Source organism: Grampus griseus, assembly GCF_964374135.1.
Source record: "Grampus griseus genome assembly, chromosome: 12".
NCBI lineage: Eukaryota > Metazoa > Chordata > Mammalia > Artiodactyla > Delphinidae > Grampus > Grampus griseus.
The window spans coordinates 80,623,849-80,644,270 of NC_139006.1; the positions used below are offsets into that span (position 1 = coordinate 80,623,849).

General features: G+C 34.2%; 1 protein-coding gene across 1 annotated transcript in view; it reads left to right on the forward strand.

Moving 5' to 3' along the window:
* The window catches only part of CCDC102B (coiled-coil domain containing 102B), a gene marked incomplete at its 5' end in the record, with an annotated part of 224,382 nt that overhangs the window by 102,499 nt on the left and 101,461 nt on the right, over positions 1 to 20,422 (forward strand). Inside the window, 1 exon segment of the mRNA XM_082668129.1 lies at positions 4,606 to 4,815. Within this exon segment, the coding sequence (XP_082524255.1) occupies positions 4,606 to 4,815 (210 nt within the window).

Consider the following 20,422-nt stretch of genomic DNA (forward strand, 5'->3'; position numbering starts at 1 on the left):
TAACTAAAGAGTCATCACCAAACCGAAGGTCATCTAGATTTTCTCCTAGGCTATCTATCTTCTATGAGTTTTATAGTTTTGTACTTTACATTCAGGTCTGTGATCCATTTTGGGTTAATTTCTGTTCAGGTTTAGTGTCTAGAGTAATTGTTTCTGCATGTGGATCCCTCTCCCTGTATTTAAGTTTGACATACATTTAGTTTCAAATTAGTTCTAGGACTCCTTACTTTTAGAAATTCTCCAAGGATTTTAAATGAAATTAAAGCAACTAAAATACACATGACATTACCTATTGCTAAAATTAGTCATTGCTCTGTTGACTTTTGGTAAAAGAGGGAGTGAGCTATCACTGAGCTATAGTTAACTGTGGACAGGAGGGAAGTAGACTGATTTAGGAGGAGGTGTCCTCACTTCTTATTTGTGATTCCATGACATGCTTAGAGGATGAGTGTTAAAAGATCCAGGGGAGGGGGAGGGGTGGCATCAGCAATATGCACACTGCATTTAGGTTTCAGTTTCCAGACTTTTGAATGTGAGTCTACAGAATCACTTCTCCTGAGTTAATTTGCAATGAAGCAAGGATCAAAATCCCCAAAATATATCAAAACAAAAGAAAAACATCAACAAAATCTTTGCTGCAGTGTAGTACAATGGATTCAGAGTGTGTTGGTTGCTATGGCAAGGGGATAGGCATACATCAGTGGCTATCTGTTAGCGTGGTGCGGGTGGAGTGAACTCACGACTGGAATCAGAGAAACACCTTAGGTGAACCATGGCTTGGACTCTTTGCCCACCTTGAGAATTACTTCTAATCTTAGAACTCCAGTTTCCTCCTGTGTAGCACATACAAATTTACAGGATTATTGTAAGGATAAGAAATAACCTATATAGCTCTTTACCAGGAATATATTAGGTCTTCAGTAAAAGGGTAATCATCTCCTACTGCTAGGCAATAACAAGATTCCTGCTTTTTACCTCTTACTTCCAAAATCACAGTGCTTGTAATGAGGTCTTATAGCTGACTTGTCTGAAATGAAAATTCTGAATATTTGCAGTCAATTACTGGAACACCACAGTGTTTTTAGGTGGCACTTCACGGGCCTGCAGAACACACCACACTGTGCATTCTGCTGGGGTTTTTCGCCATTGAAAAGGTCCATTTACAAGATGCCATTTTGATAAGACACGATGAAAAATAATACACTATTTCACCTGTCATTACTTGAATTGGCTGTTGGTGTTTTGTTCTTTAGAAACCAAATTTATGACAGGAAATATTTGTGTTGAGTTTGAAAGTTTAATAACTATTTTCCCTAAATAATTACTGCCTCATAACACTAGGCTGTAGGAAATATTTTCCATATTTTATAAATGAAAAATAGAGGCTCTCAGGATAAAAAGAATTGAGACTCAATTCTAGGTCATTTTACTGAAAATCCTCTCTTTACCTCGCTGTATTTACCTATCACAAAATGCAACGCAGCCATGACAGCATTAATAAGAGTTAAGAGTAAATGTACTGAGAAATTCTATTGGCATTAAGTAATGGTGAGTAAATAACTGGCTCTTCTAGGATGCTACCTTAATTTCACTTTGTGTACAATTGTTGTAATTGAAATACAGAGGAGCTTTTTCCTCTCAACAGGTCCTTATGAAGCACTGACACAGCACATGTCAGGTGCCAGGCTGATGAGCAAAATGACACGGTTCTGGTTTCATAAAACTTACGTTCTAGTTATCGAGTTCACTGCAGTCTATTATTGATGTCCTTTCAGCAGTATCAAGCAATGACAATTCAGGAAGATCGAGCTTATAGATGAATATGTTTAGAAATGACTGAATCGTTACACTGCACACCTTAAATGTGTACAGTGCTGTATGTCAATCATATCTCAGTAAAACTGGAAGGAAGGAAGCAAGCAAGCAAATACATAAACATATACATATATACATATATACCTATATAAATAAAATAAATGACCCAATATTTCATCCTTGGGAATAATCACAATATTACATTTTTTCACAAGAAACTCAAACGATTCTTAAATTCACCCTTGCTTTTAAGCATCAGTGACTACTTGTTTTCATACTTATTCTCCTGAACTCCTAATACTTCATGATTGGACTCTTGGATCTTATAATGTTCAAACCCATTTCCTATTTCCCTTTATTGAGATACTCTTAGCTTGATTCTGCCTCTCTGCCTTCTTAAACTTCAGGTTTCAGCTTAAGTATTGTTTCTTCAAATAACCTCCTCTGATTACTTAATTTACTGCAGGTCTTTCCCATAGCATCCAGGGTTTTTTCTCCCTTACAAGATGTTGCCCAATTTATACTTATATATATACTTGTATTTTTAAAATAGTATATCCAGTGCCTGAAAGATACTCAATAAATATTTGTTAAACAGCTGAATAGTTGGATATTTATATATTTTCTCAATGTTTAATATTCATAAAATTGGAGGTCATTAAATCAACAAATATTTTAGTGTTTACTCTGGCTAGAATATACTTCTACATTAAAAGTTTTTAGAAAATATTTTTCAATAATTCCTGTATTACCTGAAATTCATTTAAGAGTAGTACCCACTATTAGTTAAAATTCATAGCATATTAGAGTTAGAATTAAAATGTTCTAGAATGTTTCTCTTGATCATTGGAAGCAAATCAATGGAATTCCATTTCAGTTTGATCAGTTGTTAGAATTGCTTACAAAAAAACATGAAAGTTTAAAATATTACCTGATCTTTCCTTCATCATTTTAACTTGCATTTAATTGAATGGCTTTTAAGGTGGTAGATTTTCATATGATTCTTAGAAAAGAATAATCTTACAAGAAAGAATTTTGAAAAATGAAATCAAAAATAAAACTGCTAATAATATTTATGATCCAATTTTCACAAAACCTTTACTTTTTTTGATATGTATTATATACCTAAATTTATCAGATAATTGGTATGTCACTAAAAATCTTCAAATAGTAAATAATCACACATCATTATTTAAGCTTTGTTGTCATTACTGTTAATATGATTCCTTCCTTCAATTATTTTTTTTAATTTAGAGTTTACTCATTCAAACCATCTATTACTTATTTAAAATCCTATTTGTACCTCTTATCTGTTATTAGGTATAAAACTGACTTCAGCAATTTCTTTTAAATGCCTAAAATTTTACAAAGACTTGACATAGCATTGTATTTGTCCTTGACCAAGAGTACATTTATTCTCCTAAAATTAATTTTTCATCACTAAGTTGGTGACTTTTATTACAACTTTATTATTTTCATTCTGATAAGTGATGTGATGTTAGTCAAAAAGTTTAAGCATTAATCTTAATAATTAAAGACATGTCAAGTTCTAAATTGCATTTTGAAATACTGTTTTCACCTCATATCCCAAACAGGCATCCCAAATGTCAAATCACGTCATCTAAAATTTGATCCCTTAGTCTATTATATTTAATTGATAAACAAGGTCTAGTGCCAAGAACGTAATTTTAATTTCTTGTTTTTAAGAAGCTAAAGCCTCACTTAGATTTGGGAACAGAACATTTTTGACAATAATGGCACAATTATATGTGTATGAAAAAGCAGTTTTTAGACTTTTTTAATCAGAATTAATTTCCAAAGATATTATTGAAGTCTAACAGTTTCTTAATGTTGACTTCTCTTTTAGAATTTAAAATGTCATGAGAACTACTTTAAAATAGTATAATACTGTTCAATACTTTGCCATCAAGCCATTTAAAACTAAGTGTAAAAATAAGTAATTTTCAATCTTTATCCATAACAAACAGTTTAAAAATACCTCATATTTTAATCATGTTGCCAACCTCTATTCCCTGAAAATCAAATTGGCCATTCACTCAGGTGAGTTTGATTATATTGTATAGTACTTTTTTTTTTTTTTTGCGGTACGCGGGCCTCTCACCGTTGTGGCCTCTCTCGTTGCGGAGCACAGGCTCCGGACGCACAGGCTCAGCTGCCATGGCTCACGGGCCCAGCCGCTCCGCGGCACATGGGATCTTCCCGGACCGGGGCACGAACCCGTGTCCCCTGCATCGGCAGGCGGACTCTCAACCACTGCACCACCAGGGAAGCCCAATTGTATAGTACTTTAATCATGGCATTTATGATGTTTTATTACATTCACTTGTCTTTATTTGCAGTGCCTACAAGTTGAAAACTATAGTAAATAACTGAATGAATAAGTAAATGAATACATGAACTATATCCATCCAACCAGAATTGCCCACGACATGATTTTGTGCCTTCTAAACTGATAAATGTTCATCAACTGAGTGGAGATTATTGACAAAATATTATCAGTTTTCCACTTAACGTATTTATTTGACAATATGGTCTGGTTGGTTATAGAAATAGTGCCATAACCAAGAAGGCAGGTATATTTATTTAGGGCATGGGTCTTAGGACTTTTGTGTTGTCCTCAACTTTTCAGACAAATAGAGTTTTCTTTTTAAAAATTGTATAAATGGACATATCCATGAACCTTTCTTAGTGGACGCCTGTTTGATGGGTGCCTGGCCTTTTGGCAATTACAAATGCTACACGTTGCTTTTCTGTGTTTTCTGTGTTTAGCTAGAGAGATTGCAGGCTGAAAATACATCTGAGTGGGACAAGAGGGAGATACTTGAAACAGAAAAACTAGGACTGGAAAGAGAAAATAGAAGGCTAAAGTTCCAAGTGAAAGACATGGAAGAGCTCCTGGATAGGAAAAATAGATTAATTGCAAACTCTCAAGGTCCTGATTTCAAGAAATCACAAATTGAACTACAGGAAAAAAACAAGGTATGGGTACTCTTTGGAAGCAGATGTTCTCACTTTCTATATATTCCTGCCCTGATGTCTAGTAGATGCTGGTTTAACTTTCACATACCTCAAATCTGAATATTTTCTTTTGTACTATCTCATATCTGATAGTTTGATTTTTTCCCATTGTAATATAAAAATATATAAAATGTTCATGATAGGAAAAGAGAGTGTGACAAATTTTGTATGAAGATGTTAAAATATGACAAATCTGAGAGTTTCAAGCTTTTCCAAAAGGAAGAAAAACATGAAGTAAGGGATGAACCTTTGTGTGCTTGGTTTCCTGTTATAGCTTTGTCTCAGTTTTCCACGCAACTGATCTTATTTTCAATGAGTATATTTCTCCATTAGTTTGGGCAACTATGTAATAAGCATTTGTCAATAGCTATGGTAAGTATCTGCATAAACATTTAAATGTAGCTGGTTCACTCCTATTTGGTTTCTTTTTAGTTAGTCTCAGAAAAATTATTTTTGAATCAATTAAACACATCGTGTTACAAATAGCCTTTATAGGCGATGACATAAATGTTAAAACCAGAATTAAATTCAAATTTTGACTTTGGGAAATTTAGGTTGTTTTGGAATTGTTTTGTCCTAAAGCCAACAGACACATTTATTGCTATGGATGGGATTTTTCTGATAAATGGTTTTTAGATTTTTAAAATATTCTCTTAGTGGCAGTTGTAATTTATGTGTTTTAGGGTCAATATGCTACAAAACATATACAGCTTGTTTCTATTTCTTCCATGAAAGTATCTATAGTACCTTAATGCACAATTGTATTTTTTTCACTCAGTTCCTTTAACAGTGAGTTAAAAGTGAGTTTGAAAAGTTCATATTTTTGAGTTATGTAAGTAGTTCATACTCATATGAGCTCTAATAGCTAAATGGGCAGAAAAATTGAATTCTATATTACTTATTCTTTGTGATTTTAGGGATTTATTGCAAATGCAAGATTAAATTGGATTAGTGTTTCATGACTTGGCAATGCAAATAACTAAAGTTAACTGTTATGGTCAGTGATCATAATTTTCTATTATATGGATTCATAAACCATCCGTAATGGTGTATGGTTCTGACATGTACACAACTGATAAATCTGTAGAGAAATTTTTGCAGATTGCCATTGTGAAAGCACAGTTGTTTCGATTATGGAACAAGTTTTGGTCATCAAAATATCTGTTTCCCTTTGGTTCACTTGAACAGAACAAGCATTTATTTATATTATACTCTGTGTTAGTCACTGCTCTAGATGCTGGTGATGTGAAGATGAATGAATTTTTTTTTCATTTATTTTTGGCTGCGTTGGGTCTTCATTGCTGTGCGCAGGCTTTCTCTAGTTGTGGCGATTGGGGGCTACTCTTCATTGCGGTGCGCTGCGGTGGCTTCTCTTGTTGCAGAGCGTGGGCTCTAGGCGCATGGGCTTCAGTAGTTGTGGCCCGCAGGCTCAGTAGTTGTGGCTCGTGGGCTCTAGAGTGCAGGCTCAGTAGTTGTGGTTAGTTGCGCCGCAGCATGTGGGATCTTCCCGGACTAGGGTTCGAACCTGTGTCCCCTGCTTTGGCAGGCAGATTCTTAGCCACTGCGCCACCAGGGAAGTCCCAAGATGAATGAATCTTTATCCTGCCTAGCATGGGCTTAGAGTCTGTCTGGGGAGATATACACAATATATCTATGTGTAACAATATACACATAAATTGTTATCAGTATTACATTGTGATGATTGCTAAGAGTAAAGTGGAATGAGAACTCAGATAAAGAAGTAATTCACTCTATTCCACTTTGATGTCTTTCTAGTTATATCAAACTGTTATAGCATAAAGTGTGTCATTTAGGAAATATGAGGGCTGATTGGGGTCTGTTTGGACCTAGTATATATGCCAATTGCTTGTCCTGTTAACAGGCCACCCTAACTTTAGACCTGGGCTCTTTGGGACCAATGTAGTTCTTTGGCCTAGAACTGAACAGACCTTGGAAACTGGGAAGATTCTGGAAGGTCTGAACAACTCAGTGTGTGCTCATCAATCAGTAGACTATTCCCTAAGTGTATATCATTTTGATGGCTGGGAGGAGGTGTTAGCAATATTTTACAATCTTCATTAAGAATTCAGACTCACCACTTAAACCAAAATAATTACTTGTCGTGGAGCAGCTGTTGGTCAAAATCCTTGGTGCCACAGAGATCCCCATAGGTCAAAATATCAAGATTCAGATGTCCCCAAATGTCAAATGAATCAAAGCTGCATATGGAACATGCCAAAGGCCAGGGAATAGTATAGATGTCATTATAACACAAAGCTAAATTGTGGTTTTAACATTTCAATGAAAACTAATCTATATGTATAAAATTATGGGCATAAGTACCATAAAGGAGAAACATGTATATGTATGTATATAAGTACCCTATTGAATTACCAGATATCTAAATGCATAAAAGTACTATATATGAGTGAGATGGGCAAATAGGTGCTGGCATGTAAGAGACACAACTGTAAACATCACTCATCATCGGCCTCTAAAAGAGATGTAAGATATCTTACCACATTATATTTACATCTAACCACATTTAACAAATATTTGTGGCAGATACAATTCTACTTACTGCTCACAGAAATCTCCATATCAATAAATTTTGTTAATTTCTTGAGTTTTAACAATCTCATTATTCAATGAAATTTTTATAAATCCTACTTATTTGGGAGGGGAGGACTTTTACATAGTGTTTTTGGCTTTAGTATTATAAGGAATGCATTTTTAAAGAAAATGGCTTTCAATTTTAAATTGTACTATTAATTTAAAGACAAAGATTCTTCCTCACACGAGTGATTTCATCACATAAATCTCCATCTGGTAGTTGCTTTTATAGCTTATGTTTAAGGCTATGTGGGTATCAATTTTTTACAATTAATAAAAAGCAGTATACCTGAATTTTTAATGGCTAGATTGGAAAATTATTACTCTAGTAGTAGCAAATTATTTTTAAAGCATAAACCACTGCCACAGACTTTTCTAGAACAGCTTCAGCATGTGGATCTTTTGGTTTGTCATTGCTTTGGGTAATAGTTGCACTGTTCCATGGCTTTAGTATAATCGACAGAGCAACTGATATCTGATAATGGACCTTCTGCAGCAGTATTGAGGATACTCTTATCAGAATGAAGCTGCATTTTAAATGATGGCAAAGATGCTTGAGAATAGCTTTGGAAAACATAAAGGAATCAAAGTGTGTGGTTTAAGAGGAGAACCGTGGAGCTACATTTGAAACTCTGACTCCACGGCCAATAGGTAAGTGTGCTGGTGATGCCTGATCATTAGTCTGTGTATCTCCACACAACATTAAAAAAAAAATCCGCTTATGAATATACAGAAACACATACATTGGGATCATTAATATTTCATATTTTTAAAAACATATTCCAGGCAGTCAGCAAATTTGAATTCAGTTACCTGAAATATTTGTTAAAAAATGTTCTTCATTTTCTTTCACAAGATCAATGTCACTAAAAATTTGAAGTGTATTAAAAATTATGGTGATATCTAAAGTAGGGAGTTCATGTCATACTGTAATGTGGAAAGAAATTACTAATACTTTTTTTAGCTCCTACTTTTTGAGTTTCCATGTTATGAAGAATAATAAAATAAAATATTTTAAATTAGTAAAATAGCATCTCCAAATATCATAATCAGATTAACATATTATTCAATTAATAATCATTAAATATAATCATTTAAAAAATGCTAAATTCATAAATCTCATATAGGCATAAAATGAACACATGTGAAAGGTTTTATTTAATCTATTCATTCCTGAAGAAACCAGTAAGATGTTATAGCCAGTTGAGAGAAGTATCTAAGTATCAGACAAGGGACAACCAGGAATGCTGAAATGAATTTGGTTAATAGATGCAAAACTGATTTTTTCCGTGAGGGGTAAGGACATAAATTGCACTGCCACCAGGCAAAATTAATCTGCAGCTCTATGGATGAGAATAATATGCATTGCTGTGGGTTATCTAGAAATTACAGAGTTGTGTGTAAAATATCTTAAAGACACTGAAAGTTGCTTGTCCCTTTAGAGTGAGAAAACCCTACCTGGAGAACTGTGTTAGAAAGGACCATCTTCTCCAGGGCTTGGTGAAAAGAAAAAAATAAAAATAAACAGCTGTATATACTTTGCTATTTCTAATCCCTTTCTGAGCTCTTACTTGTCCCGTTTCTCCCTTTGTTCACTTCTTTGAACTTCAGGACAGAGGATAAGAAAAGATGAATGAGAGAAAAGGAAATGAAAAGTGGGGTTTGTGACCGCCATAAAGTGATAAAACAAAACAACCAAAGAGGAAACAGACACATATAACCTAATATTTATCAAAATATGTCATCCTTTTGCTGTAATGGAGAAAAGTAGAACTGCAATTCCCAATGATTTTTTAAAAAATCATGATACCTATCCTATAAAGGCTGATTTGCTTTCTTCAATATATGGCACAGATTCTTGTGCTTGTGAAGCCTTAATTCTGTTGATGTGCGGTATATGTATTTCCCATTGCAAACAATACTTTTTCGAGTGAAATGTTATTGGAAAAAGTGGTCAGTATTCGACTGAGCAAAGCCCCATGGACTAGTCGACATGCCTCTCATGAAGAGCTTTGGAAGCTTGTTTTCTTAAATCATTCTGGCAACTGATTCCCTTCATTCAGGTCACATAATGGGTCATTCTCAGAAAGTTAATGTGACAGAGTGGTAATTGATGTGTCTCAGGAAAATGATGAATTAATCTGAAAGTGGAAAGGCATTCAAAGTCAATTCCTAATGAATTTACTGACAGTGTCCATTCCTACAACAAGGAATGGCATTATATTTATTTTGCTTGGCAACTTTGTCTTCAGAAGTATTTTGTTTCCATTCAGTGGTGTAGCAGTCACACCTATGGATCTGTTAATTTTTCCCCATTCATTATTGTTCTTCCAAAGCCTGCTTCTACTCATAGAATTATTGAACAATTTAAGAATAAACAATAATTTTATCTATTCTTTTACTGTTGTGAAGTAGTAATAATTTAAATATAGAACATTATAATTTGATATTATTAGATATTATCATTTTGTCTTCCTTTAGCTGTTCTTAGCCAGCTTTGTTCTCTGAGATACATTAGAAATTTCAACTTTTAATATAGTTTTTAATATAAACTTTTATTACTGTAGAGACTTTTAGATATATGGAAAATTTTAACCCTTTTGTATGTGAAGTTTGTTATAATTTGTTTATAAAAAATGAAAATAATTTATTTTGAGGAATGACGTGTATATCAAAACACTAGACTACACACAAGACATTCTTCAAAATAAATTATTTCATGAAATTTAGAAACCCGTGATTTCGTATACATTTTAACAAAGGTGAATGGGATTGTGTGGTTTGGGCAGAGCAATGTCCTTTTGCCCAATAATTTCTGAAGTTAGCAGAGAGAAAAATGCTTAAGTACCATTTACTAATGTCATAAGGAAGGTATCTACTGAAAGTGCCCCAATGAACTGAAATAAATCAATATACTGCAAAATAAGGTGGCATTTACTTTAATATAATATGATTGCTTTCACCTCTTCTCAAATACACACACACGTGCAGGCACATACACATACATGCACACACACACACAATGAATTGATTTCTACAAGATTAATTCTAAAATAGGAGTATTAGTTTTCTTCCTGTTTTGTCATTGTCTACTGGAGCAAACGTACACACATAAGATTTTGTACGTGTGAAGCATTATTTCTAGGAATAAATTATTGCTGGGTGGAGTTTCACTTTCTCTTACTAAAACACCAAATGTTGTCATGTCTCGTTAAATTAAAATTATGAATATTAAATCTCAGTCCACAGAGGTTGGCACATTCTCATAAATGTGTGGCAGATTAATAAATAAATGTATGTGTTTAAACTTTGATTTTCATTATTTAAATTTTATTGTGTATTTTGATTTATCTTTAATTCTTGTAGTCTCCCTTTTATTCTATTACAGGGCAAATGTTAGAGGACAACAAAGTCTGTAGGGTTAATGGAAGCTTTTATCATCTTTTAAAACCTCCTTCTTGTGTATCAAATAAATTACATTTTGTCCCATAACCAGTTAAAATGAAGATGTAAATTTTGATACTTCAGGTCACTTATATTTTACAGAATTAGAACTCCATGAAATTTTATAAGTTGTGATATTCAGGTATGAAATTATATCTCATTTTGTATTTGATATGACTAGCATACTACTAATAATCCACTATTTTATTATAAAATGACTGGCAGTTCCCATAGCTGCTATCAGTTGATTTATATTAGCTTGATTTAAAGCAGTGATAAAAAAAATATTTAGCTTCTTATTTAAAATGACAAAACACTATGGTTATAATATTTCTTTAAAATTAAAGCTAAAATTCAAATTAAAAATAAAACTATAAGATTAATGGAAACTCAGATAATTTTAATAGGTCTGAAACATTCACTATTTTTTTCTTTATTTTTCTTTATCTTAAAGTGAAATCACATTACATGAAATTAACCATTTTAAAGTGAATAACTTAGTGGCATTTAATATATTGACAGTGTACAATCACCTCTAACTGATTCCAAAACATTTTCATCATCCCCAAAGGAAATCCTCTAAGCATTATACAGTAACTCTCCCAAGTACCCAGCAACCACAAATCTGCTTTCCATCTCCATGGATTTACCTATTCTGGCTATTGCATATGAATGGAATCAGACATGTAACCTTTTGTGTCTGGCTTCTTTAACATAACATAAGGTTTTCGAGGTTCATGCCCTTTGCAGTAAGCATCAGTACTTTGTTCCTTTGTTGGCTGTATAGTATTTGATTGTATGGATATACCACAATTTGTTCATCCATTCATGGGCTAATGGACACTTGGGTTGTTTCCATCTTTTGGTTCTTTTGAACAGAGGTATTATGAACATGCATGTACATGTATTTATGTGGATACCAGTTTTCAATTTTTTTCAGTATATAACTAGGAGTAGAATTTCTGGGTCATATAGTAATTCTATATACAACTTTTGGAAAGACCAACAAAATTTTTTTTTTTTTTTTTTTACGACACAATGCATGAGAATTCCTATTACTGCAGATCCTCAGCAGCACTTGTTCTTTTTTGGTTTTGTTTCTGTCTTTTTAAAATTATACCCACCCTAGTGGGTGTGAAGTGGTATATCATGTTGTGGTTTTGATTTGCATTTCCCCTGTGACTAACAGTGTTGAAAATCTTTTCTATGTTCTTCTTGGCTACTTGTGTATCTTCTTCAGAGAAATGTCCGTTCAAGCCCTTAGCCCGTTTTTAAATAGGGTTGTTTGCCTTTTTGTTGAGTTGTGAGAGTTCTTTGTATATTCTGAATACTAAACCCTTCTCAGATATATATGATTTGCAAACATTTTATACCACTCTTTAGGTTTTCTTTTCACTTGCTTGATAATGTCTTCTGATGCATGCAGTTTTGTTTTGTTATTTTTTTGCATGCAGCTTTTAATTTTAATGAATTCCAATTTATATTTTTTCTCTTGTTGTTCATGCTTTTAAAGTGTCATTTCTAAGAATCCATTGCTAAATCCAAGGTTATGATGATTTACTCCTAAGACTTTTATAATTTTACCTGTTAACGTTTAGATCATTGATCCAATTTGAGTTAAATTTTGTAGTTGGTTGTAAGATAGGGGTCCAACTTCATTATTTTACATATGGATTTCCAGTTGCCCCAGCACCACTTGTTGAAGAGACTACTTTTTTCCCTATTGAATGGTCTTGGCATCTTTGTTGAAAATCAGTTGTTAATAGATGTATGCGTTTATTTTCTGGATTCTCAGTTCTATTCCGTTGGTCTACATGTCTACTATTATGCCAGATAATTCACCTACCTTTGTAGTAAGTTTCAAAATCAGAAAATGGGAGTCCTCCAACTTTGTTCTTCTTTTTCAATATCATTTTGGATATTCAGGGCCAATTGAAATTCCTTATCAATATGAGGATGAGCTTTTCCATTTCTGCAAAAAATGCCATAATTTTTTGCATTTCTGCAAAAAATGCCATAAGGAGTTTGATATGGACTCCTTTGGATCTGTAGATGACTTCTGGGAATATTGAGATCTGCTGAATATTTGTGTTTCTCCAAAATTCAAAGGTTAAAACCTAATCTCTAATGTGATGGTATTTGGAGGTGGGGACCTTGGGAAGTGATTAGGTCTGAGGGCAGAGCCCTCATGAATGGAATTAGTGCCTTTATAAAAGAGGCTCCAGAGAGCATGCCACATTATTATTCAATGAAAGTGGTAACCGCTAAATGTGTGATTCAACTCACATATAACAGGAAAATAGGACCAGAGGTTAAAGAATGAAAGAATAAAACTCTTATCCTGGGTCCATGGTCAAAATTTGAGTGATTCTGGTGAAGTAATACTCTTTGTGCTTTAGTTTTTTAATTTTTAAAAGAAGAGTTTGGAATAAATACCTGAGACTCTTCCATTACCCAAATTCATGATCCTATTATGTTTTCCAAAATTTAGCTACTGATTTAAATAAAGACACTCATTCAGGTTCATGAGGACAATGTAATATTTCTTTGGAATTTCAGTTTATTTTCACTAAAATAGCTGTTGGCTCCTGGTACAGCTTAGTGTACTCTTTCTACTTGCTGAATCTATTTCTTTTTAATTCACACGTTAAATTTAATATGGCTGTTGACATAATTGAGAGATTTTTCATTTCATATTTCTCTGCTACTGGCCATCACTTTCTGTTTCCCTATCAATTTATTATGCTTAATTTAATAGTATTTAAATCTCCACAGCATTTGGCAGCCTTTCTAATTCTCTCTAAATTCTAGGAAAATCGAGGAGAGGATGCATCAATACATCAGTAACTAACAAGAATCATCTCTTTGCTTTTTAACCAATTTCTATTTAATTTTCTATTACATAGTTTTTTTTTTCTTTTGTGAGTGTGGTTCTGTTTTAGTGCAAAATGTATAGGAAATCAATCAAAAATAATAATTACATATAACACTCATATTTCACATTCTATTTTCTATTACTCTGAAAGCGTGTTACTTCATGTACATTTGGTAGAATTTACATGGTGAAGAGAAGGAATTTAAAAAGAGATTAGGTGTTCTGATCTCCTAGCGTAGGTGTTTCTTAACATCGCATCCTGATGCTCTCTGTCCCAGATAGGGTGCTGTCTGAAAATAAAAATTCTGAATTAGTAGGCATGTGACTTGGGAACTAGAAATGTATATATTTTAAAACAAATAGCTAGGTGACTTCTTTGTGCTCTAAGACTTGGAAAACCACCAGTTAACATCAACGTTCTCAAAATATTTTATAATACCCTTTGTGATAACTGTAACGAGTTCAGGTTGGTTCTGATTTGGCATTACTGAAGTTTGTGTGTGTGCGTGTGTGTGTGTGTATGTGTGTGTAACTTTAGGGAGGATGATGATTGGGGTAAATATCATCTGTTAATGGTAATTTTTAATTATTTATTTTCAAGGATGTTTTATATACTTTAGAGTGAATTTAAATAAATATCACAAATGAAATTTATTTTCCAATCTGGTACACCAGTGCTTGAAAATCTGGTTCTCTTTGCACTGGAGGCATGTTGGTGGCTGTTTTAGTGGCATGTTCTTGACAGTGTGGAGGACAAACAGTGAAATGTGAGAGGTCTGCCATGCCAGGGTGAGGCAGGTTTAGGGGAGCAGTAACGTATGGAGAAATAATTAGCTGGCTGAGTCTGTATTACAAGAATAATTTTACCTTTAGCCAGTTGAAATTAATTATCCTACTTTAAGCCAGATAGAATTAATTCAGTTTCTCCCAAAGAAACTGTGTATTTGGCATGATTGGGGACTGGGGTGTAGCTGGAGTATTTTTTACCTGTATTAACGAACATCTTATAATTAGTACTATGTCCTTTGGCTCTATGTACAATACAGGAAAAAAGAAAAAAAATTCAGATCTACAAATTTTTAAAACCCAAATGTGTCCTTCTCTCCAGATAATTATCTGAGTTTTAATGTTTTCTAGTCTATATTTGAATGAGTCACTGCTTATTAGCCTAACCTGTACTGTATAAGAAATGTCCCTCTTATTCTTTCTTCTTATTAGATTTGTCTTATCTACTTTTTGCTTATTAGCAGGTAATCCATTTTAAGAAAAAAAAAATCAATTTCAGTCTGCTTTTAGTTTTAATAGCTGTATAAGAAGTATAAATGAAGAATTATTTTTCAAAATGAGTTAAAAGGATTTTCAGGTTTTTTCCTGTGATGTAGGGAACACGAGCTTTCAAATGTTGTAATCCATCTCACTACTTATTTCACATGTTTGTAACATATAATTTACAAAGAATAAAAAGATAACATTAAGACATGATTTTATAAAAGGTTCAAATTATCTCATCCTATCTAGTGTAGGTATAAGAAATTTCATTTAAAGCCAGGTAGCACCTACCTTCATTAGTCTGTTGATTTAATCCACAAACATTTACTGAATTCTGTATCACTCAGAGTTCGGGTGTAGGGATCAGAAAATAGATAAATAACAAAAGTATACAATGCAAGGAATCAGATGATTTCAAAGGATCGGGGGAGCAGACTCTGCTTTAGACGTACAAGAAAGACTCCTGGTAGACCACCATGGAATGAGCCTAACTAGAGAATGGGTTCCCCCGGGAAGTTATCAGGAGGACATGGGGCTCGGATGTCCCTGTTTCATCCATACCTCCATGATCACTCCACCTTAGCTACAAGCTGGGAGTAAGGAAGTCACCCATAGCATTGGGCCTGCTAGCTCTGTAACTTCTTGTTGACTCTCTTCCCACTGAAATCAGCTCCAAATCCAAGCCTCGCTTGAGAGCATCTCTTTTCCAGCATCTAAATCTTAATCTGAAACTCTAGCTACAAGAGACTCAGGAAAACACAAATGTTTAGCATTACAAAAGGGGGAACTAGAAGGAGTCTGGAAAAATGTTGATATAGTCAATCTATTGTATATTTCAGACAGACACAGTGTAGATAGGGGATATAAGGGTGGCAAGACACACACTATTACAGCTGTCCTCCTGAAAACTACAGTCAAATCAAATCATCAGCACAGAGATCTACAATGGTGACTCTGTTAAATGCTGCATATTAGTAGATTCATGTCATTGCTTCTTCCTGGGAAATGATGATTCAGATTGAGATCAGAAAGATGGAAGGAAATAGTTACATGGAAGAGTGATATAAGAGCATTCCACACCAAGTGAAGAAGGGCAAGAGCTCATTTGCTACTGGTGAAGTTTGTTTTTTAGGGGAAATTAAGTTCCTTGAAAACCACTAATTTTCTTTTCTTTTCTTTCCTTTCCTTTTCTTTTCTTTTCTGAGATCATTTTAAGTGTCTCATGGCTTTGGGGAGAGATCCTTGGAAAAAAGCTGAGGTTCTGAGACTCTGCAGTCTATGTCTACTGTCTCCCAAGTCCCTGGGCTGGTGATAGAATTTCAAAGAATGCTGGTGAGTCTAGGGAGGAGACTTGCTCAGCCAGAGTTCATGTGCTGTGGAAGTGGTAGGGCAAGCACAAAGAGAGGGTCACGGGATCTCCTAAATTAACCTCCTAACTACCCCCCTGGAAGAATCTGGCAGTTATACTTACTTAGTTGGTGCAGCTAAAGGAATTGTTATGTTATGATCTTTTCAAGTTGCTTTATCCTTAGATCCTGTTGTTCTCTGTCCAAATGTATCAGCACTGAAATTAAAGTACCTTTGTATATTGTTTTAGGGACTTCCTCCATGAATTCAGGTTATTCTTGGTGTATGCTAATGACACAGTTTAGTTTCTTTAATTATCAAGCCTGTGTCAAATGGTTAGTTTGGACGTTTTCTGTTACCATCCTCTGCAAAATATTTGTTGATTACTTATTTACCTAAGAATGGCAATGTTTTGCTCTGAATCTTTATCTCTTTTTATTCCAAAAGCCTAAAGTACAATCAGTGTTTGCCTCACCATAGAAATACAGAGTTATTTTTATTGGTATACACCCCGAAAATAAATCTCAAGTAGAAAATGGACAGGGTGACACTGTCACTCCTGACATAAGAATATGCCCACTCCTTTTGTTTGCCATATGCATACTATAGAAACACATGTTACATTTTCCCCTCTTTATACACACAGACATGCAGAGCTACATATACACAAGACGTTGTCACATATACATATGACAATGTGGTAGGCCAAATAGTGATAAATCCAATATGATAAAGACAAGTAAGACGTTCCTAATTTTTTTTTTTTTTAGAATAATGACATGGTCACCTGAGATCAGAAGATATAAAATCTACACATAAATCTCTATTTTATCAAAGCAAAACTTAGAAAATTAAATACTTTTGGAGATTCAACACTCATTTTGTCTTCTAAAGCCTCGTGGATGGTTGTTGTTTATGGGCCCCTAACCTCTATTCACCTGGCTTCTACTTAACATGCATTGGTTTCCCTCTAGGTTCAACTCCATCCCCAAATTTCAGGCCCCATCTTGTGGGTAGGGCTGACACCCCCTCTACCTCTAGGTTGGGTAAGTGATTCATCTTTAGCTAATCAAAATATTTTAAGTTTTCTGGGCACACATACTAGTATGGGCAAGTAACCATATCAGAGACAATTTAGTGTAATGATGCTTAGACTTTTCAGAGACACATTTTCTTGCCTGTTAAAATTAAACCTGAGAAAATATAGCTTTACAGCTGTAAAAGCCATCTTCCCATCACATGGAGCCACCTGGAAAAGGAGAGCAGAAGCCTCGAGAGGGACCTGACCAGAAGACACACTGAGCCTCTGCCTTCACATGGCCTGGATTAAGATGCCCCTGGGATTATCAGTTATTTGTGTCAAGGAATTTTTTCCTTCATTTAAAAAATTTGAAATGAGTTCCCAATAAATTCCAGTAAATCAAAGTTTATTTTCTAATAAATTAAAACCATTGCAGGATTAAAAGCAAATATATTCTTTATAATAAGCAGTTTTTAAAGGAAAATAGAGTTTAAGTAGGTTAAAAAACTCTTCTATTTCAAGAGAAATCAGGGAATTAGGATATGCAAGTGGTATTTGGCTTCTAGCTATCAAGTATGTGTTATATATAAAAATAAAAGGGAAAGGCATGATCACAGTCACATACACAGGCGTGCTTAATAATACATGTGAAATATGGGTAGATTTTTTTCATATGTGTGTTGGAGAAAACTACTCCCTAATGTATTTTATATTTTTATATCTATTTGGAGAGGTGTATTCCATTATATAGATTATATTTTTATTACTTATAAATGGCATAACATTAAATAATTTCCCCAACTGCTAGTTACCAACACAATATATTTAAAGTGACAATGAAACTAGGTTATTCAGTATCTATGTAAATATCTGGACAGTAGTAGAGGGATTGAAAAACTTATATTGACCACATTCTTATTAGCAGAAATCTAGGCTTCTCTATGGCAAAACCTGAGAGAGATAAGTATAAATTTCTTACCTATGTTTAGTTGAAAAACATTGGCTTCCTCATAACTCTACCAGGTATATTTCAGCAATTAAATTTTTTAAATTTGGACATTCAGAAGCAGCATTACAGTGTCTGGAAAAACTATTCCTCTTGTTAAGGTAGTGATCATACTGGAATATGAGGAGATTTAACATACAGAACTGTGTTTCCCTGAAAGTCTTTTTTATTTTTCTAGAGGTACACAATGCGAAGTTGAACTCTGCTGCAAATTTAGTGCCAAACAAAAATTTTCTCTTCCTATTTCAGTCCTGAATTCGTTATGAAAATCGTCTTAGTATTTGTAGATGTGAGGGTGAGGTAGTTATAAAGTTTCTCCAGTCAAATCATGTTGAGGTATTAGAGTTTATTCAGATGTGTGGTTCCAAGATTTGTGCGAAAATAACTTCAGTGCTTTTTGTGGTGAATTTTTCATGTGTTCTTCTTGCATTCTTGTTTTATAACAAGGACTTAATTACCAAGATGCTATGCTATTTCAAAAGTGTAGTTGAATTTTGACAAGAATCTGAATGATGCTGTATCCTGAGGGACCATATTATTAAACATTAAAGAAAAGCCACAAGGTCCCTTGTAGGTACTGTGGGAAGACAAACAAACAGATAATAATAATAATGATAAAAATCCCTGCCCCCGGGAATGCTGCATTATAGCATGTGATACAGATAACAGCATACAATACATAATTCAGTGCATATTCTTTATGAGGAAGAGCCCCAACTTCATGAAGGGTATTCAGAAGTAACAGGATTCCAAAGGAGATGACTGTATTCCTTTTCTAGGGTTGTCATAACAAATCATCACAAACCTGGTTGCTTAAACATCAGAAATTTATTCTCTCATAATTCTGGAGGCTAGAAGTTCAAAGTGGAAGTTTTAGCCAAGTAAGACCCATGTCAGACTTCTTTTTTTCTTTGACTGCTCCAAACTAATTTATTCAAAGAAAAATTTACAGAAATATATATAAAATTTCAGACAAACTCCTGCTCTTCAAAAGACCATGATCTGATAATATTAAAACAAGTACTAGGAAGTTAGTATCAATGAAACCCTTCAGCAGTGTGACAAACAGAATTTTACTTCAATCTAACTCGTTGCTCAAATTCAATTAATATATACTAAGAATCCATTCACCCTTGAAGAGGCTTCATAAAAGTATCAAAACACTAAATACACAAGTATTTGTGTAAATCCCAAATTATCTTTTTTTTTTAACATCTTTATTGGGGTATAATTGCTTTACAATGGTGTGTTAGTTTCTGCTTTATAACAAAGTGAATCAGTTATACATACACATACGTTCCCATATCTCTTCCCTCTTGCGTCTCCCTCCCTCCCACCCTCCCTATCCCACCCCTCCAGGCGGTCACAAAGCACCGAGCCGATATCCCTGTGCCATGCGGCTGCTTCCCACTAGCTATCTACCTTACGTTTGTTAGTGTGCACATGTCCATGACTCTCTCTCGCCCTGTCACAGCTCACCCTTCCCCCTCCCCATATCCTCAAGTCCGTTCTCCAGTAGGTCTGTGTCTTTATTCCTGTCTTACCCCTAGGTTCTTCATGACATTTTTTTTTTCTTCTTAAATTCCATATATATGTGTTAGCATACAGTATTTGTCTTTTTCTTTCTGACTTACTTCACTCTGTATGACAGACTCTAGGTCTATCCACCTCATTACAAATAGCTCAATTTCGTTTCTTTTTATGGCTGAGTAATATTCCATTGTATATATGTGCCACATCTTCTTTATCCATTCATCCGATGATGGGCACTTAGGTTGTTTCCATGTCAGACTTCTGACCTCTAGAATTCTAAGATAATATATTTGTGTTGTTTAAACCTCTAAGTGCATTATAATTTGTTTACAGCAACAATAGGGAACTACACCGTGCTACTACACTGCACTTGGATTTGATGTTCTGACAGGGGCTGGGATACGTACTTACATCTCTGTATAAAATACTTCTGCAAACTCTACAAAGTGTACATGATGCT